This window comes from Python bivittatus, unplaced genomic scaffold (assembly GCF_059951505.1).
Source record: "Python bivittatus isolate LINGU-HERP-01145 unplaced genomic scaffold, Pbiv_v1 ctg000690_np1212, whole genome shotgun sequence".
NCBI lineage: Eukaryota > Metazoa > Chordata > Lepidosauria > Squamata > Pythonidae > Python > Python bivittatus.
Window position 1 is genome coordinate 1890147 of NW_028277096.1, and position 22912 is coordinate 1913058.

Below are 22912 nucleotides of genomic sequence, written 5' to 3' on the forward strand. Positions count from 1 at the left end.
AAATAAAACAATACTTTGAAAAAGGTTGCTTAAATTTGGTCTCCATCATTTACCAAACTGATTCAAGCCCATAAGTCATATAGAGTGAGTCATATCCAAGGAAGCAAAACTAGGTAACTTACTGAGTTCTAAGAGGACCACAGAAAGTTGCTGATAGGTTACAAGTGGGAAGTACAGGCACACTGAAAGATGGACTAGGAATCCTGGGACAGAATTCCCAGACCACATGTGATTACTGCTCCTTCCTAAGAAATCATGGCCCATCGGTTAAACTGTTTTTATTCTTATTCACAGAAATGTCTTTTACTCCTTTGTAAGTAATGTGTCAGATTTCACCCAAACCACTGTATAAAGGCTAGTAGGCAGACATTTGAGGACAAAGCTCTTTGATAATCTAGCTCTTTGATAATCTAATTTTATTGCAGATATTAGAAAAGTTGTAATTAAAGCAGAACTCTATATTTGTGTCCCTGATTTCAAACCGTATATCTCTTTTTTCCTACCTGTATACCCCAGCAAATGAAGAGCTGGTTGTTTTACTGTAGTGGCTGAAATCTGGATGTTGTTATTATAATGGCCTTGCTGGGTCTCAGGCTCTTTGCACTGAAACGTGATCATTCTAGCCTCACCCAAAGAGTTAGGATTGCCTATCTTGGTCTCCTATAGAGATCTCTCGCTCAGTGGCAAGACAGATTGTCAAAAATGTGCCCTGGGGATTGCATTACAACTCTTTGTCCTGATGAGAGGTACAAGTGCATGGCCCCCACTGAGACAGATACGACTAAAAGTTTTAGACCATTTTTCTGTATAATTTAGGTATGGAGGGATTTAAAAGGGGCTTCCAACGGATTAAGGTGACAACTATGTCCCATAAAACACCAAATCCATTGTGATGGATTCTTTTTCAGCAGTTTGTTGCATGTGTCTTAAGCCACTATGAGAGAGTGTCCTGAGGCTAGAAAAGAGACTGCTGTAAGGAGGGCTGGATAACACTATGTGAAATGTTTGGTGTGATCTATGTTAATGTTAAGAAATTTATGTTTATTCATAATCTATTTTACTTACTCTAAGCCTCTGGGACAGTCTAGAAATGTGAATGGATAATCATATAATCAAACTGACTTCCCATTTATACCCAAAGCATTTGTCTGGAGCGGTGTTTCGCAACCTTGGCAACTTGAAGATGTGTGGACTTCAACACCCAAAATTCCCCAGCTGGCCAAGGTTCAAGTTGCCATGGTTGAGAAACACTGGTCTGGAGCAACTGTAGCTCCCTTTTCAATGAAGAAAGTCATTCATATATTTTGTGAGGAGGGGATGCCAAAACACGGGGTGTTGCCTGCAGGTTACGGAGAGTAATTATTATAGCTGCGTCAATAGAAAAGAGTCCATGCTGTGGTTATTGGTACCACGCCCAGCCTTAAGTTTAAAGGTAAGTATAAATTTACTGGACCTATTTTTTCTTTAGCCTTCAGATTGTAAACACCCTAGAAGTAGTTTTTTAAAGTGCAGAATAGAGGAAAAAGACAGGTTTCTGAATATACTGAAGAAAAACAAAACATAAATAATTGGCAATGGGTGAATCTTTTGTGGCACTCCTACAAAAAACATCAAAGAAAGGAAAACTGAGTCTGAAAGGGCTACAGTTTTAAAAATGCAATCCTCATTCAATGGAAGTAAAGAAATAAGTGATATCAGAAGGAGTGATTTGTCACAGGACAAGGCTAGCAAATTATCATAACCTACGATTCCTATTTAAAACATCCTCAGTGTATTCTTGCAAATCTACAACCAAAAGTCCTACAAAATTATGTCACATATCTGAAAGTCACCAAGATCCCTGAAACAGCTAGTTCTCATTAGTGAGTTATTAGGAACCAATTCTTGCAACCAATGATACTACCCACTATTCTATATTTCCACATACCTGGGCAACATTGTTATAGGACACAATAAATGTCATATAATATGACCTATTCACCTGTATATCTTTTGGTGTGATCTCTTGCATATTTTACACTGGGGAGCTACTGGTTTGAGTAACATCAGGAAAAAAAGATTTAAAAATTGCCTTGTGCTCTGTGAGATGGTCCAATCTACCTCTCACCACATATGTGTAGTTCATCAAATTCATATGTTACCTTTCCATGACAGCCAAACATTCCTTTCTCCAGGTAAACCGACTGCCGCGTCGCAAGCGGAAAGTCCCAGAGGTAGCTGTGACTGGTGGAGGCGTCTGTCTCCATTCTGGCTCTTCAACTGGAATAGGGGCTGGTCTCATGCTTAATGTAGCCCCTGGAAAATGCAAAGCAGAAGGAAAAATGTTTCCTAATGAACTAAAAAAACGCCCACTTCTCTCCCCTGTCTGGCTGATGACAAGGGAGCAACTCCCAGTGGGAAGAGATTTTGTTTTGTCTGAAACTGAGATTAAGATAACTAGCAGTAAAGAGAAAGAAGACCCTGTGTGCATAACAGAAGAGCTCCCGATAAAGAAGTTAAGTCAATGAACAGTGCAACATGCCTGCAAGTTGTCAAGTCTAACACCTCACATTCAAGCAAGAACTAATATTACACTGCAGAATTCCAAAAGAGAAGGCCCCATTGCCATGTAGAGAGTGTGAATAGCACATGCATACACAGTCGTGCATTTTTATTGGCTCATTGCCTATAAATATGATAGGCAGTGGGATGGAAATTCTTAGCATTCTGGGTTGTCACTACACAGGTGGAAGATGGCTTCTATACACTGTTGCTTAGCCTTGCTTTCATAGTAGGCAGTTTACAAGGATGGCACACTTGATGCCGCGGGTAAAAGAAACTAATCTTGGGATGAAAGTACTGTAGTATTTCTTTATGGTGTTTCTCTACCCAGCATTTCTCACCAACATACGACTTCTAATACCGCAGAAGACAGATCACACTGTACTGTACTGCTATAATTTAATGTGAGTAAGATGGCTTATAATTGTAAGTAGCCTGGTAAGAATAAGAGATACTTGCTTTTTCACACATTTAGAGACTATTCCTATAAAGTTCTTACATGCCTTCCCTCTTCTGTTATGCACACACAAACAAAGCCTAATTATTACCTAGCATTATGACAGTATTGCCTTCTTCCTTGTCTGCACCTCCTCTCATTACCAAACATAAGTACTCCCTCTAATGTACAGAGCATTTGAGGCTTTGCATCTGAACAGCTGGAATGTTCATTAACATTCCATAACACCTTAGCAGTTTAGACAACAGTATTATTTAAGCATATGAAAGCAGAGATATTCAAGCTAATTAAAAAAGCCAGAGATAGTCAAGCTAATTCAAATTAATAATGACTTTCAAATGAATCTATAGTTTACTACAAATTGTTTATTTTTCCTGTTTTGTATACTTTATTTTTAATAGCAGCACAACAGACCCAGAAGATACAGAATACTGTACATGTTTTTGATATAAAAGTTGAAAGATGGAGTAATGGATACCTGAGCCAATGATCCCACCCAACATAAGGCAAATCTCTATATAACTACACATGATATGTACTGAAACAGGATCTCAACATTTATATGGATTTATTAAGTCTGCATTTCCAAAACACAGTTAGCAAATCAGAATGCAGATATTCACAAAATTCAACATTTTTCATAATGCTATCATGTAATTTGCTATTCTAAAACAACCTACAAAATATGTAAATTAAGGCAAAATAAGAGTAAAAGTATGTACACAAGGAAAACTATTAAAATATGTGTATAAAGAGGAACATACACAAAAATGTTTAACAATTATCATACAATTTGTTGGAAGAAGGGGCAAATTTGCAAGCTAAAGCAGAACAATGGGCTCATAGTTCATTTCAAAACAAAAATGTGACCAAAAGTGAAAATGACAGATTCATCTACCCCAGTCTGAAGATACTTCAGCAGAGTTTCAATTATAAATTTGTTTTTAAATAAAAAATCAGTAGCCACATGCAAAATACTGAGAGGAGGCTCTGAAAAGCAAAACTGACTTTCTCTCTCTGGAAATCCTTTTTGGTGAACTTCAGAGCAGAATGGGAAAGAGAGCGAATTTCTGTAACATTTAACTTCCAGGTAACAGATGCAAAATAATTCTATAAGACAAGCATTTCAAAGATGCTTCTTGGTTAAAAGGAAGACCAAAAAAATCTATAAATTTTCTTCGGCAATATTTTGCCTCCATGTAAATCACCTATTGACAGGCCTGCTTTCTGAATACACAACACGTTTTCCCTGCTCTGCAATTCCTTCTCTAAGCATTAGAAATGGCCGTACAAAAGAGCAGCACAGCCAAGAGATTAGATCACTTGGCTACAACCCTGAAAGCTTTGCTGCTTCAAAGCCTACTTATTTCAGTACTTGATGACTCTGTCATCCCACTCCCTGTAAAATAAAAGGCACGCCTACCTGGTAGAACTAAAACCCACTTTACATGAAAAGAATAGGATATTTGGCAGCCACCACATTGCTTGTATACAGCTGGCTGCTACAGCTCTGATGGAACACACATCCACAGTTCACTTCCTGTTGCCTCTTCCTTTTTCTGGGAGCAAAGAGCTCGAACATATCTGGGTTCATCACCAACTTTTTTCTTCCAAATGAACTTCCATGTCAACGTTGTTCTAGTTTCTGTTCTCTTCTTCCTCTATTCTCCTTGGCTTCTTCCTCCAACAATTTCCACTTCCCAAACACAAATTCAGGCACATCAACTTTCTCTCAATCACTTTCACTTCACATTCAGTCTCAAAACAGGGTCTTTAGACCTTTTTCTTTCCATTCTGTTCTCCCCTCCCTGCATCTTCTCTAATCTGCAAGTCAGACAGTTAAAAACACCAAACACAGAAAACAACATTTGAAGGCCATTTTATCACTCATATTGATATTCACTCTGAGCTTGGACAGGTTCAACAGCAGTGACTGGGTTAATGTCTTATGATGTTATCAGGAAGTCATTTGAGCTGATGGAAACTGAGGAAGGGGTGAAGGTTTTCTGTTATATGAACATCAATATATGTGACCTGGATCCATGCACCTGCTGGTACCTTCAGATGGCAAGAATGGGGCATGCAGGGGCTGGATTTAAAAAGTGATCAATGCTTCTTTGACAGCAGGCATGATCATAACTACCTCGAAAGAGGTAGTGGTGTTACCTCTCTTGAAGAATCCATTTCTCAATCCAGCCTTTTTAGAAAACTACTTTCTAGTTTCCAACCTCCCCATTTGGGGCAAAGTTGAGAAGATGGTAGTGGTTCAGTTACAGAGGATCCTTGATGAAACAGATTATCTGAATGCTTTTCAGCCTGCATTCAGGCCTAAACATGAGGTGGAAACAGCACGGGTCATTCTTGTGGATGATTCACATAGGGACCTAGAGGTTGAGAGTATGCCCCCTTGATCCTATTAGACCTCTCAATGGCTTCTGATACCACTAATCATGGCATCTTACTAAACCATCTATGAGGGTTGGAGGGATCATTCTGTGGTGGTTCAACTCCTATCTTAATGGGTAGTTAAGGGTCAAGCCAGTGGGTGCTCCAGAATAGGATAATGCAGGATTGCTCTCCCTTGAAGCTACTGGAAAAAATCATCAGTTAGTTTGTAGTGAGTACACTGATGATATTCAATTTTATCTTACCAGCCCAGCCTTGGCTGGAGATGTTATAGAAGCCCTAACCCAGTAACTGGATGCTATGAATTGGTAGAAACAAGCTTAGACTTAATCCTAGCAAAACAGAGTCCCTATACAGAAACACCTTGATTCCTTGATTCTTCCATTGTTAGCTCTGGAAAAGGTCACTCTCCCCATAAAAGGGCTGGCCTGCAACTTGGGTGTACTCTTGGACTCTCAACTCTTACTAGAAAAACAGGTAGAAGTGAGGGGAACCTTTGCCCAGCTGAGGTTGGTGTGCCAGTTTCATCTTTATCTGGACCAGGATATTATTATTACCACTTGGTTAGATTGCTATAACACTCTCTTCATAGTGCTGCCTTTGAAAATGATTCAGAAGATAGAGTGGGTACAAAATGCAGTGGCCAAGTTATTAGCAACTGAAAGCTGCAATATAAGATTTATACTTATTCTCTAGTTGCTGCTTAGGTTGCCAACTGGTTTCTGGTCCAGTTCTGGTTTTCACCTCTAAACCCCTACATGGCTTGGCTCCAGGATTTCCCACCATCCATTTTCTCCAGGAGAAATCTGCCTGATGTATGCATACATGCAAGGAGGGGGGGGATGCTTAGTGGACATGTCCCACAAACAGAGAGTAGTGTTTTCTGTTAGGACCACGTTATGGAACAACTTGCTCCCAAATATGCACCTAGCACCTCCCTATTCGCCTTCGGGAAGCTGGTTAAATCTGCCTTGCCTGAATTACTGTTGAGGGGCTGATCTGAATTGCTGATTGTGTGAGCACTCCTCAGTATTTGTATACTTTGTTTTTGCATTTTGTATTTTGTGTAAATTGTTAGGACTTGTCTTTTGGCTGGGCAGTGTAGAAATATTTGTAACAGACAAACAAGCAAATAAATAACATGTTTCTGACATTTCAGTTTAGAAATCAGATAAAACTGATGACATTACAAGAATGTATAAAAATTACAAGGGGGATCTGCAACAAAATATTGCGACATGGATTCCAGCGAATCCATCTCTTTCCAAATTCACCTTCCCAGTTTCTCTCTCTCTCCCTCCTCTCCAAATATTTAGCCATTGTTCCATGGATATTAAAGAAACCCAGTCTTCATAGTACTAGTTACTGAAGTCACCCTCTTTCTTTTTTCCCCCATGTATTTTTTGCATTGCTACAGTTGTCATGTTCCTTTGAGTATGCTGGTACTGGAAACTTATGGGTGAGGCTTCTTTGAAACAGTGGTGGTCACAGTCTGAATTTTGGAATTAGAGAGAACAAGTGAAGCCCCTGGCAAAATGTCAAGCCAAATCTGAAATTATAAGACTTGCAGCTGTGTTTCAATCATTAATCCATTGCTTAGAAAAGTATTTATAACTGTACCTATTATAAATGTGAACTGATGTGGAGGTAGCCCAAAGGTTTCTAAGAATTCTATGGGGTTCTTCATGTGCTCACTAATTTCTTTTGGGACTCTTCTATTCACAATAGGCTTTGCTCCCTCTAGTTTTGTAAAGATGGTGTGGTTGATTGTCTTGTCTCATTCACTCTTTCAAGCACAAACTTCAGATGGTGATGATGCCCAGAAGATTCTTCTGCAAAGTTTATATTTTGCTCCCTCCCTTCCTTCTGCATTCTCTTCTATCATTTGTGAATTGCATCTTATTCCCCCCTAAAATACTAGTGTTATTTGGTGCTCGTCCATATTGATTGACAATAATAGTAAAATGAAAAATTTTAATACAGTATGCCTTGGATCTTAAGCATACATTTTCTCTTATTTGGGGGAGGGGGGCATATCCTGAAATCCCTCCAAACACCAAACGCCCCTGTACTCTTAATAGGTGCTTCTGGAAGCTCCTTGGCAGACCAACAGAAATTTTGCAGTCCAGAGGAAGAGGAAGAGAAATACATCTATAATAATGATGGTCCATATCAAACCCAAACCTTTGTGTCCTCCAGATGTACATTTCTATATTTCCCATAAAGATTATGCTGAACAGGAACTGTGGAAATTATAGTCCAACACACTTGGAAGTAGAAACATCTTGAGGGAAGCTGCATTTCAACCTGGGGTCCCCCATTTAGACTGACTGGTGGCATTCTCAGGATAGACCAAATATAAACAGAAATTAAAAGAGATACATAGAATCACTGTGTTGGCTCACAGTCTTTCCCTTGACACCCTGCTCCCTAACTTCACTCTTTCCTCTTTTTGAAGCTCACTGTATTTCCATGGAGATTATAGGGAATGTGAAGCTAATTTATTAGAACCCAGTCCTGAATCCCAGAAGGAGGGAAAAATTGATCCACAAAATTTGAAGAAGAAGATCACAGTGAAATGGGGACAGTGGGAATGGGAGGCAGTCCCTCTATTTTCATTGTTAAGCTGGCCCTAAAAATAGTACACCAGACATGGTGAACCAGACTCAACCCTTGCTAAAGCATTAACAAACTGGGCAAATTTCTTTCTTATAGAAGAGGAATGCCTTTTCTTCCCCTTGTGCAGAACAAAGCCATACATGTTCAAGCAAGGAGAACATGGGATAGGGTCCAAGGAGAAAGCTCCAGTACTTTTGCTTAAAAAATGCAGACAGCTGTGCCTGGACTGCAAGCCAAGGCCATCACATCTCTGTGTCTGCTTAAATTGGTGACGACCTGGAGAAAGAGACAGAAAGTGCTGCCAAGGTTACTCACTCATCGACTCATACAGGCTGCCCGGCTACCTATTTGCCAATAAGACTAATCAAGCCAGACCAAACGAATTAACATTCTGGATGTCAAAACAAGGGTACTGCGAGATCTGTCAGAGTGGCTTAAAAGTCTACCCCTGTAGCAGTGCTCAAGTCTGAATCCAAAACTTCTCAGAAAATGTATGCATTTTTCAAACAGAAAGATACATATAAAAGTTTTCTATTACTCAGCTATCAATCTATGGGCTATGTTTACTTTTGCTGTCCTAAAACATATAACAGTAAAGGAATTATCAACCTGGTCCCATACACTGGCCGGAGAAGTATCTTATATAACAAGTAATTTGCAACCAAAACCTAACAGCTGTGTTTTTTTGTTTTTTCCTCTTCCCTACCAATTTATCTTCCTTTCGTGTAATTTTTTAGATTGTAAACCTGACTGCTAGGTCCGTCCTTCTTAATTACCCCTTTTTGATTGATGGCTACCATTTGTGGCTACTTATATATGTAAGTGGAACTCAAATGTCCAGAGTTTCTCTGAGTAAAAATGATATGCAACATGAAAAGTCCATAACATTCATGAGATGCCTACCAATGGAGAAAGGGAGAGACAATTTGCAACAATTTAACCAAAATTTAATCTAGCAAGGTAACCTCATACTTATTTTACTTACCCATACAGACAGGGGCTAAGAGAGAGGCTTCAAACAAAGCAATATTACAATGACAAAAACAAAATACCTCCAAGCTGGAACAATTCAAATCTTCATGTTTTGAAAAGAAAGCAATTATCTGGCAAACTGCACACATTAATACTCATCCTGCTATTCTCTTTTGAGGTAAGCAGCATTATACAAATGCAGAAAAGGAGTAAGGAATGGTATGCCAAAGAAATAAAGGCATGTAATAAGAAAATATAGATGAATCTAGTTTATATCAAGGCCATTCACTATACTTTTACTTCCTGAAAATCATTCTTATTTCCACCATGTCCACAAACTGCTTCAGACATTGTTCTTTATCTTGAAACTTCTCACTTTTCTTATTAACTCCATCCCACCATGACTTTCTCAGTTTGTCCATTCCTCTCAACCCATTTACTCTTCTGTTAGGCATTTGTTTTGTGATTTGATCCTGATTCATTTCATCATCTCAATCTTTTTTTTTTACCCCACACTGGTCACTCACTTTCATATTCAATTCCCATTCATTCAGCACTGATGTGTTCTTGACCCTGTATCTTCTTGTTTTACCACACACATTTTTAAGTAACCCATTTCCATTGCATTTGATTTATTTTTATGTTTCTTCTGAAATATCCAACTCTTACTTCCACGTAACAAAATGGGCAGAAGCAAACTCTTATACACAGCAATTTTTTACTTCTTTCTACATTCATTTCACTCAATAAACCACTTGCTACCCACTACCTTTCTGTGAGGATTTGCATGTCTAAGAATGTCTCCATTCATTTTCCCACCTTTAATAAGTATTTTACCAAGAAATACAAATTCATCTACTGGCTCTAGTTTTTCAACATTTAAATGTAGCTTGCAATTGTTCACTTAATTTTCTTTACCAAACACAACTACCTTAGTGCTTGATACATTAATTTTCAGTTCATATTCTTTGTTGCATCATATAAATAACATTCACTGAATATCATTCGGGTTTTCAGCCAATGATACACCATTGTCTGCATACACAATTATACTTATGTTCACTTCCATGACCAACACACTTCTACTATCACCACAAATCTCTTATACATTTATCCCAACCTGGCATACAGGCCCAATATACTTCCTAATTTTTGCTCATTGTCCTTTCTCATACTCTCTTGATTAGAGTTCTGCTGTACACCTTCCTAGGTGAATTTAACAAACGAATCCTCCAACAGTTGTTGCATTCACTCTTGCTATTTTCCTCTATGTATATGGGAAAAATAACATCCTTCTTCCAAAAGTCAGACATATCTTTCTAGTTTAAATGCATATCTTAAACAGCAGCCTCCACAAAACCCTAAACATATCATACAGCAAAACACCTCATATTTTAACATTTCTCTAGGTACAATATTTACACCTGCAGCCTTACAATGTTTCAATATTCCCACAGCATTAATTACTTTATTATCATTATTTGTTTTTTCGTTACAAACATTTGGACACTTCTTCATGGTTTTTAGAGATAATTTTATTTCACTGTGTCTTTATCTTTACCTTAGCTAAGTTTTATTGGAGTCCATCTTGGGGGAGGATTGCTTTATTATTATTTTTTAAAAATCATTTTGATATGTTCTTGTACTGTAAATCAAATTTGTTTTATAATTTTAATTTGTTGTAACTTGTCTAGAGTCTTGAGTTGAGTGGGATATATATACTATAAAATAAATAAATACCCACTGGATCACATTTATTCAAAATGTTGCACAAAATTTCCCTAAACATATTCTTGCCCATAATATACAACTATTACCAACACACAGATTCCTACTTTCACATGCACCCATCTTACCGGAAATATAATACATCCTACTTTTCTATTGCAAGAACACTAGCCTGAGAAAAGAAAAACGTGCAGCTGCAGAAAAATCACAGAAAAGCTTATTAGGGAATGTGCAGAAATGATGGCATTTAATTACTCTCCCCCCCCCCAATGCTTTGTTTGGCCCTGCTTTTTGAAGCTTGGGAGTCAAGAATTAAAAGGGAAACTCGAGGCAAGGGGTATTTCTTTTCTGAAACCTTGGCCAGATGAAGTCTCACAGAAATTTCATCTCCTTCATTTTTGTTTTTGTCCAGCATCTTCTTCGGACTCTCTAATGAAGAATGGAGTTTTACCTTCCGAAGCTCTTTCTGTCACTGAATAGCTCATGTTGTCAGAAATTGCTTTATTTGTTAGAGGATTTCCAATTCCCTGAGGGTATCTACCAGAGCAGATAGGTAGGTACACTCCAGGTCCCTCCCCTTAAACATTGTCACCTTCTTGGTCCTCAGAAGCATGCCTTTTCCATTGGCCCTGCCCTATGGAACACCCTCCCCCCTGGAGATCTGACAGGCCTCCACCCTTTTAACCTTCTGGAGAGCATTCAAGACCTGGCTCTTCCCACAGGTGCTGGGATAAGTTGAGGTCACAGTGGGAAAAGAATGTGAATAGGTTGCATCAGGAATATGTGGTTGCAATGCTAGGTTTTTCTTTTTTCCTGTTTTTGGTTTTATTGTTTTTGTTTTAGCAGTATATGTTGTTTTAATTGTTGGGATGTAAGCCACCCAGAGTTTAGTTTTAAGATGGGCATCTATACAAATGTTTTAAATAAATAAATGCTCCTGGATGCTCTCCCTCCACCCTTAAAAACAGCTATGGTCTTGAAGAAGAAGGCTACTTAGTCCAGTCAACAGACCACTCAGCTCCACCAATCAAGGTGTGAGTTAAAATAGAAAGTAGTGGGAAAACCCACAACTGCTTAATTTAACTTTCTGTAACCTGGTCTCCTCCACATGTGCTGCAATTTAATTCTATTAATTCCCAACCAGCATGGCTTTTGCTTTGGCATTGCAGAAATTAGAGCCCAACATACCTGGAGAGGACCAAGTTGGGGAAGATTTCCCTAGCCTAATTAAAATAACCTCATTTATAATCAAGCCTATTTGCAAAGTGCTCCAACCCCTTAGCTGCCACTTTCCAACAATGATCTTTAACAGGGTGAAATTGGGGGAGGGGGGTGGGGAAGGAAAGAGAGTGCTGAAGCCAACAACATGCACAGCCCCTTGACAAAGGGGCATAGTTTAGAGGAAATGGCTGGAGTGTCTTAGTTTGATTTTGTTTACCTGGATTTGATTTCTCAAGCTGGTACCATCGGTAAAAGGCCCTTTTCTTTTGCTCACTCAGGTCTGATCCCTGTTGTAACAGCCAGTGGGAGATCCGACTCTGACTGATACCTGCATGACAGACAAAGAGAAACATGGGAGAAACAACCATCAGACATCTCCCCCACCCCACACAGCCAATTTTGTCCTTTAAATAGCAAAGTGCTACCTAAACAAGGCTCAGTGAATTTACCTGATGTTTGGCTTGTAATATGAACCCCTGAAAATACCTGTTTCATTTCACAAAAGAAAATCTCAAGTAACTTTCTAACATGAAAAGGCAGGAAAGCAGACTCCGAATACATCTCAGAAAATGGAGAACAACTTTGAACCCTGCAGGAGGGACAGCAGTCAGGAAATATGGCTTCAGAGCAGATAGCCCCCATCAAGAAAGCAGAATTGTCTCTCCATCCATCAGGAATTTACAGTACAAGCTAAGCAATTAGTAAGCTACCACCTTCTTCTTCTTCATGATTTTTTTTTCACTTTCTATATACCAACAATTGAACAATACACACTTCCATTAACGTGTTAATGTTTTTCAACCCCACCTCTCCAAAACCCTTGTGCTTGAAAGCACAACTCTTTTATATCAATTGCCATTTTTAAGATCTGCTGACAAAACAGTCTCTAGTATGAGTTAAAAATAATAATGGAATAAAGCCTTATTTTCTGAAGCTGCTCCCATATCTTTGGAGTCCTTCTCTCAAGGGCTTGTTAAAACACAAGCTTGTGCATTTCTTATAAGTTATTTAAAGCATTTCCTGTACGAGTTGGTTTCAAGCGGGTATGGGACTGCAATTTTTATCCAATTTATCTTCTCAAATTTTTATGGAAGATGCATTTGTTAGAACACAACAGACTAGAAACATGCAGTGCAATTCTACTTAGGCTTACTCAGAACTTTACCACTATGTTCAGCAATATGCATTCCTTACAAAGTGTATTTAAAAGTGCAGCCTTAATCTTGTTTATTGCCATATTTGTGAAGCACAGTATGATATCAAATCTGCTTCCTCGTGGTTTCAAATCTTCCTCTGTCTCTTTTTCTTAATGCCACTAGCTGATCACTCCAATGTCACAGAAGTTTGGGACATCATGGCCAGCTTGACTGTCCTTGGTTTAGTGTTACTGATGTTGCCGAGGCTATACATCTTAAGCTCAGGAATTTGTGTACGTTGGAAACTTTAAGGAAGAGGCAGGGTATAAGCTTTGCATCAAAAATTACCAGGATCATTCCCTAGAATCTCCAGTTCAGGTAAGAAAAAATGGAAAAGTCCTCAGCCTCTGACAGAGGCCCTGATGACTGTTGCCCATTACTGTAGATAGTAGCAAGCTAAAAATTTTTTTAAAAAACTACTGAGTAAATTCTAACTAGAAAAGCAGAATTAAAATGTTTAAAGAAATGTAAATAAAAGATTGAATGGGCTTGGAATAAGGCAATCTTATACTTTCCTGTGATTATAACACTTCCATACTGAAGTCTGTGAACATGCTTCTCAACCTATTCTAGTGCAACATGGGCTTTTAAAGAGCAGCCTGAAGCTGCAGATGAAAATGATTACACTTCTCAGTTATAGTGGTTAGATTGCACCCTCCCCCTCCAATCAGTAGTCTCATGGTTTTGCTGTCTATGGGGAAGAACACACACACTGTGCATTACAAAAATGACAGCCTTTTTCTTTTTAATATAAAAGGCTTTGAGCTCTTAAGTTGAAGAGACCTAATTTTCAGATGACATTATTGTGATTAATTGCTCCGACTGCTTGCAAAGATAGGGAACAGTGGAGTGAGAGGAGGAGGAAGAGGGAGTGCAAGATATCAGCTTAGAGGACATTATGAACACGTCCACCAGGAAATGGAATGACTCACTCAGCTGTTCATTTTGCACTGGTCAGAATGAGCAAAGCAGGCACATGCAATACCAGAGAGTAAACAGCAGTCAGCCATTACTTAGAGCTGGCTTGATCAAAAATGGAGGGAGAAAAACAGCCAAACAGCCCCTTTCCTGCACACAAAAAGAAGATGGGAATATTTTCCTAGATGCTGACATTTTGCAGTGGGAAAAAGAAGGATTTCAGAAACCGGTAAGGGGTTGGCACATGTGAAGGCATCTCAATACATTTTCGAAATGGAGAGAATATAGTCAGTTTAACAGAACCCTTCCACAATGTGGCACTTTTCAGGCAGGCTGGACTACAATTCCCATAATGAATACACCACACATCTGGAGGGTAAGCTCCTTTAATCACCCAACCCCCTCAACCTTGATCCTGAAAAATAAACTGGGAGAGAGCTTTTGATAATGAACAGGGTTAAATGTTTTTTAAAATTCACATTTAAGGAGACACTTTCCTTTAAAGCATATTTTAAATGTTCCTTTTAAATTATACTTTCCTGTCAATTTTAAAATATTCCTTTAAAATATCCCTTTTGCATGGAACACTTTTGGTGCTGCTTATGTTGAACTGAAGGGACCTCTCTGTAATTCCATCTCCTTCTTTCTGCTCCCAACTTGCGTTATTCCCTAATCTGACCTCTAGAGGGAGCAAGCACTAAAGAAAGAAGTGAACGATGACTGAGTGTTCTGCACAAGCTATTCTTAGCTGTTCACGTTGGCATTTGCCTTATCTGTAGATTAATAATACCATGCCCAGCCTGCCACTGTCTTGTTTATCTCATTACCAAAACCTCCAAAGATAGTTTCTAAAAAGAAAAACAAACAAACAAGCAAAGCTTCCACATTATCAGCTGCAGTTCTATGTAGGACTTCTAATAATTCATTTAGGCAGTAACAGTACAATCGTTTTTAACATGATGAACTACACCAACTTTGTCCCTTTCTATTTTAGATATATTTTACTTCATGGCTTTTGGGGGCACAGACAGGAGACTATTTCTCTATCTGTCTTCTATTTTTAATCCTTCCAGGAAAGCCGTCAATAAGAACAGGAAAGTTTCTTTATATTTTGAATGAAATGGCTTGAGGCTCAGCATTAACCATTGGCTACTTTTTAACTTCTTTGATGCTTTGGTGTGTACATGCCATGTCAGCTATTCCACTATATTCTTCTCAGGTTTGACAGGGGTCTGTAAGAGAAGTTTATAATTCTTAAGCTTCTTTTGGATAATTTTATTGTTTTATTCACAAATACATAAGTATGTATTACCTGGAGTGCTAATTTTAATCTCTTTTTTCCTTATTGCATATGTGTAGCCTGATCAAGCCCCTTAGCATATTTTGATTTAATATTGTTTTTTAGCCAACATGCTTTGCCTGTATAGACTTTTCCTAATTATCCTGATATTGTCAATTTACTTTTGGATATTTGAATACCAATTTCCTTGTGCTGATTAATGACAGCAATTTATTTATTTATTTATATTTTGAACGAAAGTCCTAATAAACAAGTGGGTAAAATTTACCTAGAATGGCATAATTCACTGACATGCTTGGCACCCAAGTTGGCCTCCTTAGATAACTGCTAGCCCCCAGCATCTTCCCTCCTGCCAGGGTAGGTGCCATTCCTCAAACTTTCTTTGAAACCCTTCTCTTACATTTTGCTAAACCTGGGGAGGATAGGATCACAAATAGGAAGGGAGAAATAAGATGGGACCCTGTGCTAGAAGCCAGGATGGGGATAGGGAAACTATCTGAAAAGCAAATGGTGGGAAAGGGGAACAGTTGGATAGGATACTAGCAGAGGAGAGAGACTGAAAGGGTGCAAAGAGGAAACAGCGAGGAATAGAGGAGGCACAGAAAGAGAAAGCAGAGAGTGAATGAGGATGACAGCAGTGGGACAGAACAGGGACACAGAAAGAGAAGAAAGAAAATTGGGGATGGGAGGCAAGATTGCTCAGAGGCTGCTTAGCCTCTTTCAAAACAAGCAATCCCATTTTTGCTCTTTTCAATCTTAGTTCAATTATGCTGAACTACAACTTCCAACATCCCCAGCTAGGCTGGAAAGATTTAATTTAATTAAGTTATTTAATTGAGTAATGATCATGGTAAAATTAATTCTACTATTTTTATCTGTCTTCCAACTCAACTCTGGATTGAAGAAAGGAAATCAGTAACTTCCATCAAGTTTGAAGAAGGGATGCATAACAGCATATATGTATCATTACAAGTAAAAATGTATGCAACTTTGGCCAAATGGTACGTTTCAGTGAACCCCTGAGTGAACAGAAGGTGTCACAAAAATAGTCACTTACTATTTGCTGAGGATGTATCCTCACAAAGAAACTCCATCTTGCCACCAACTTGCTGCTGAAGCAGCCCAAGACCAGTTTTAGGTGTTTTGGCATGAAACTGCTTTCCTTTTTATGCTGGCTCCAGTCCTTCCACCAGGACAATTCATGGTCCATGGAAGAGGAGCTTCAGAGGTCAGCAATATACTGAGCTCCAATCAACAGAGGTGAATCCAGTTCAGTCCAATACAGGCGAGTCCAACAGAGGCGAATCCAACAGCTCCAATCGGCCTATTGCAGAACTGCCTCCTTCAATCTGGCTACTGAGCTCCTTGCCTCCATGGCCATTTGTACGCTGGCTGCCAGACAGACTGGACTTTCTCTTAGGGAGCTATTTCCTCCATTTTTTAATAGTCTGATCAGGGGAAGAGTAACCTTGTGGAGGCTGATATTTCCATGGTGAAGGAGAAAATAAGAATGATAGCCAAATTTGCTTAACAGCTCCTCTCTAGCCTATGCTACTTGTGACTAGCAGGCAGTGACAACACTGTAGTAAAGAAGAGACAATAGAGGAGGAGAGCTAAATAAAACTACATAAAACAAGTGTAGTCAGGAAGAGACAATAGAGGAGGACAGCTAAATTTTCCTCTCCTCCTCTACTGAAAGAGTTCAGATGGCCCAATGGTAGCTTGGTATGGAGCTCAAAGGCAGCTCAACCATGATGGCTCCCTCCTCTTTCCCTCTTCCTGATATTTAGTGTCTCAGCTAGATGATAGGATATCAGCTGTGCTTGAGGGCACCTTGCTGGTAACTATGTACATGCAGGGCTGTTGGGTGAATGAACATTTTCATCCCCTTTTAAATCTGCTGCTGAGGCAGACCCTCCTTTTTCTGAGTTCTTCCGTGTAATAGAAAAAGGTGCTGTGGGTTGTCTGGTCCATTTCACCCTCTCTTCCTCACTCCACTGTGGTGAGGGAAGGAGACTCAATCAGGCTTGGAGTAAAGGATTGGACACTGCGCAAAGGGAGAATCCACTCTCATGCCCTGCTGGCCTTCTGCAAGGTGATGCAGTGGGCAGGAAAGAGATCTCTAGAGCTTCCCCAAGGTATTACTAATAATACTTTGACATCTTGTAAAAAGTACAGAAAGATAGAATGGAAAAATACTGGATGATCAGCATGGCAAGGCTTAAAATCATGGAACATCCCTTTAAAAAAAGTTCCAGCTATATGAATATCATCTTCTTCAGAGCCTGTCATTATCACCTCTGATTCACATGGTAGGGTTTCTGTGCATAGCCATCTCTTCTTCACATTCAGGAGAGCGATTGGTTAGTAATATAGGGAGGAAGGGGAAAGGATAGCAGAGAAGCCACCAGGGAAGAAATGGAAATTACATCTAACTGTTGTAGTCAAGGCAGATCTGGAAGATCAAGAAAAATCTCTACTGGAATTACCTGGAATCTTTCAGATCTGTAAAGGAGATCCCACAGATCATGACCTGCTGAAGAGTTTATCTGTCCACAGTACAGTACAATGTTGCTTATACAACAAAGATTTACATCAGAGAGTTGACAGAAGAAAACCTTTTCTCTGACTTCATCACAAAAGTTATGTTCTAAACTATGCAAAAGAAAACCTTGATAAGCCTGAAACATTTTGGAACAAAGTGCTTTGGACTGATAAAAGAAAGATTGAACTGTTCAACCACAACATACAAGATACATTTGGAGAAGCCAGTGAAGAAACTGAAGACAAAAAGCAGTTGGATATTTCAGCAAGGCAATGATACAAAACATGCCTCCAAACCAACCATGAAGTACTTAAAGGAGAAAAATAAAGATTTTGAAATGGCCTTCACAATTCCCACCCTTAAATATTATTGAAGGGGGGGAAGTTAGGAGTATTTCTGAATTAAAAGCGTTCTCCAAGGAAGAGTGGGGAAAAATTCCAAAAAACAAGAATAGAAAGACTCTTACATGACCACAGGTAATACAGTATTTGGAAACTTATTATTTTGCCAAAACAGGCATTACAAAGTATTGACTGAAGGGGTGTCCAAGCTTCTACACTGCCATACACATAACTTTCTTATTATGAAGTGCACCTAAATAATAAATATGCATTTAAATCTGCAGAAAGATGTTGTGTTTAACTATGTCTCATGTACAGGATGTGTCAGCTTCTGTTCACTTGGGTATTCACTGAAATATTAAATTTGACCATGAATGCTTAAACTTTTACATTCAAGTGTTTAATAATTTGAATGCAACAGTAAAAGCTTCACTTCTGAAAACAGTCTGCTTACTATTTACCTACATGTTTGGCACATAGGAAATGAGGGCACTAATTACGGCCTAACTGGACATAATCTTCTTTTGAATGGCAGGGAACACACACTGAAAATATTCTATGCACTTATATTACAAATTCAAAGAGCAATGTATAACCGAAAGCTAGGAAGTTTCAAAAGTGAGGGTTTCAAAGATCATTTCAGCTCTCTGCATTTTTGCAGAAATCATTCTGGAGATACATCACTACAGTGTGTGAGGAAGATCAGTTGCAACTGGCTGGCCTTTAGTACATTTCTAGGCACAGAAATACTGTTAGGCCTATTAGGGATCATTCTTGAGCTGATCTTATATGCCAGGGATGAGGAACCTACGGTCCTCCAATTGATGATGAATAACAATTCCCAGTAGGCACAGCAGGGATGATTATGAAAGATGCTGAGAACTGCAATTCAGCAAGTTCCAGAGGACTATAGATTCCCTATCCTCTCTATGTATAATAATCTCCTTCACTGCCTGCATTTAGTTTTGGGAGCTCTATGAATATAGGGAGTATACTCATACTTTAGTATGGTATACTATACTATATGGTATATACTATACTTTAGAATAGGGAGCCCTATAGCCCTTGGCTGTAGTGAGTTTTGTCATGTGTTACCCTACATTATGGATTTTAGTATATACTCTTCTGATCCCCTTAGGGAGAAAGACTGGAATATAAAGGATTTTAAATAAACAAACATAATCAATTAAAAGTGCAACGGTATCCCTTGTTGTTATTGATGCAGCTCAAAATTGGCAGGCCTACTTTTTTCTGACTGTAAGAGCACATAATTTTCCTACTGGTAGTAGGAACAACTTCCCAACTTGCAGCAGGATCCCACATTTGTTTGGTTCTCTCTTTCATTGGTAGAAAGGAACAGTCTCCCTAAAAAACAGAAATACAGCAGCTCTGATGTGAGTCAACACCATCCTAGCTTCAATGGAAGACAAGAAGCTGTTGGAGATCCTGTAGAGATCCAGCTTGAATGCTTGTTAGGCTCATGTGTTTATTCCCCTTAACTCTGGTGTTACTGCATTATTATTTTAACTGTAGATTTATAAACTATTCTGGAAGCTGTTGTAGAAGAACACCAGCCAGAAGCAAGTTACTATAATATGAGCTATTGATTTCTGCAACATTTTATATGTTAATCAGAGATTTGGAAGGAATAAACAGTGTAGAAATTGGAGTAAAAAAAATCAGTAAAATCCTCTAACTACTTTGAAGATGGAAATTTGAGATCCACAACTGTTCATATATAATTCTCTCTTATATCAACTTCCTGTCTTCACCAAAAAAGTATGCATCGTACATATATCTACACACCTGACACATACCTGTGAAATTATTTCAGTGTCCTACAAATATTAATCCTTAGTGCTGTATGGCTTAAAGCATGCATTTCTCCTTAACATCTTCCCCAACCCTTCAAAAAACATGAAAAACTGAGACACTTTTTTAGCCTCACCCACTCTGGGGACATAAAAGGGTGCTGGTGGGCTATATTCAATATAAACCTAGCCATGTTAACCACTGATATTTGGGGAGTCATTGTGATAAGGTAGCAGACTGCCTACAGAGTCCAAACTCAGAGGGATACAAGGATCTCACTGAGGTCTCTTGGACTACTATTCACCAAAGCTCCCTGGCTTCTTTCACAGGCCCTCATCTTTTGAACTGACCATGCAACAAAATCAAGCAAAGGCAACTAGAGATGATTCTTGAATTACACCTCTTCTGAGACTCCTCAGAACAGAACCACTGCCAGTAGCAAAGTAAGTGATGAACCTACTAAGTCAGATTATTGATCCATGCAGACCAGTATTACCTACTTTAACTAGGAGAAGTTTTCCCAGCATTGCTACTTTTAAACTAGATGTACAGGAAGTTGAACTGGTAATCGGAATTTAAAGCATGTACTTAACTGAGCAATGCCCCTTATACAGAGAGCGTTCTCCTCCTGAAGTTTTCAACTGATATTAAAAAGAATTATTTCAACAATGTGTTTTTATAAAAGGGTATCAGTTTATTTAAAGAGTAAATTAGCTATAAATTGGATCTGCAACAAAATATTACAGCCTGGAGTGCTTCTATTCAGGGTTCTATACATTGTACTCCTGTGCTCAATTTTCCCCCCTTTCCAAACAGTCAGCATTCCATAATTTGCTCCAGCATTCACCAATTTGCTTAGTCACATCAAACTCTTTGGGTAAGAGCTTTTTTAAAAAAATGTATTGTTCCATCAAGGCAGTTAATCCCTGTCTGTGGATGGTGCCATTTTGGCTATAAAAGGGTCTCCACTTGGAGGACCAAGTTTGACATATATGGTGTAGCAGCTAGAATGTTATACTAGGATTGAGAATGCCCATATTCCCAGAGTCCCCACAGGAGGCTTACAGGGTATATTTTGGATAGTCACTACCTCAGCCTACTTTAGAGAGAAATTATGGAAAAAATGGGGTACGGGAAGGAACCATGTATGCTGCCTTAAAGTCCTAAAGTAAAAGGTGGAACATAAATCATAAAATTACTACATATGTCTGCACATTGTATTTGCATAGCATATTTATTATATATGGAATGTTACAAATAGAAGCTAAGCAATGAGAAACTAAAGTGTGTACAGGGAGTAGTATCACCCACACAGCTTAAGTAGAAAGGTCAAATTTTGGATCTAATACACCAAGTATAATTAAACACTTTCCCAGGTAAATATCCTGTGGACTGAACTAATGTCTTCCTCAAGTCAGCTAGTGCAAAATAGGAGCTGCATTTTCCTGCAAACAAGATCACCGTGTGTGATTTTAGAATTTTTTAAAAAGCCATTTCAAAAGCACTTGATACTCATTACAATATTATAGGGGGAAAATCCTACTAGTATAAGCCATTGGGTGGAGGGGGGCTGAGGAAGAATCAGGCAGGATTAGAGAGGGGGAATAAAAATACTGATTCACTGAGGAAGTCGCATGACATGTGTGACAATGGATCTTAAATCAAAGGCATATATTATAATAACTACGCTGACAGATATGTACTGCAATGCAGAATGTGGAGCGATATGCCAACACCTGCGCTAGCCAGCAAAGAAGCAAGATGATGTAGCAATACTTTAAAATGGAAAAGGGGACGTTTTCGAGCCCTTACCTGTAACCTGTGCAACAACTGCTTGCGAAATCCTCCGGTTGGCCAGGAAGGCTTTGATTTCCTCTTTTATCACGCTGCTGTCCCTCCTATCAAAACGTGTGGGGTTGGGGGCAGAGATGAAAAATAAAAAGAGAGAGACAGGACCAAAGTAGAATTTGAAGATGCATTTATGGCAGGTGGTGGGGAGGGGGTTGATATATTGCCCTTGCCAGCAGACATTTCTTTTAATCAGTGTCATCAGTGGATCAAAGCATACAAGGAAAATGGATGACTCACGGTCTGTATAAATTCATGCAAGCCATATGGAATGCACAAAGTTTCATTACAGGGGATGAATAAATCTCTCCAACTAACATCTTGGGGGTGGGGGGGGGGGAAGCAGCAGCAGTAGCAGCCTCTGTCATTAAATGAGGCTCTCACAAAGGGAATGTTGCTCAAAGGAAAGAAATCAGAGCAAACCACATTGACACCTGGATTTAAGAACCAGGTAGTGTTCCTGAAGTCTATTGCTACAACTATTACAGCAGGGCTTATCAGATGCATATACAATTTGAATGCTTCTGGTGTTACATATAAATATGATTCTACCCCATCTTCCATTTGGTGTGGAATGCCTAAAGCTGTTTTGTATGAAATCAGATTATTATTATTCTGTCTAAGCCAAATAAGGCTCATAGTGCTTCTCCATGGATTCCAATAATGATGTTTCCACCTCTGTTTAATTAAGACACTCTTTATTTTGGGGTGTGTGAGGGTACTGAAATTAGGATCTTCCTGCAACCAACACACGTGCTCCACTCAAATGTATAATCTCTCTGAAAATCAGTTTGGGGAACTAAAGAATTTGCTTTGCACACACCAATGCAAAGCAGAACATAAAGCTGAACTGTATGCACAGGTCTCAGTAGGAGTGAGAAGCAGAATGGAGCAAGAAACTCCACAGAGCAAAGAAAGAAATCTAAAGACAGGTTGGGAAGACAGAATTGGCTATTGCATAATTAGTTTTCATATGCCTACTTGCACTGGACTATTAAATCTACCCTA

At 38.9% G+C, this 22912-nt stretch overlaps 1 protein-coding gene across 8 annotated transcripts in view; it reads right to left on the reverse strand.

Moving 5' to 3' along the window:
• HMBOX1 (homeobox containing 1) overlaps window positions 1-22912 on the reverse strand; it is a 128633-nt gene that overhangs the window by 26872 nt on the left and 78849 nt on the right. For all 8 annotated transcript variants that reach the window (XM_088152548.1, XM_088152545.1, XM_088152547.1 and 5 more), the window contains 3 exons: window positions 21869-21954; window positions 12162-12272; window positions 2142-2295 (listed from right to left, as the gene is read on the reverse strand). In XM_088152548.1, coding sequence (XP_088008674.1) covers window positions 2142-2295; window positions 12162-12272; window positions 21869-21954 — 351 coding nt within the window. The remainder of the gene's footprint in view (window positions 1-2141; window positions 2296-12161; window positions 12273-21868; window positions 21955-22912) is intronic.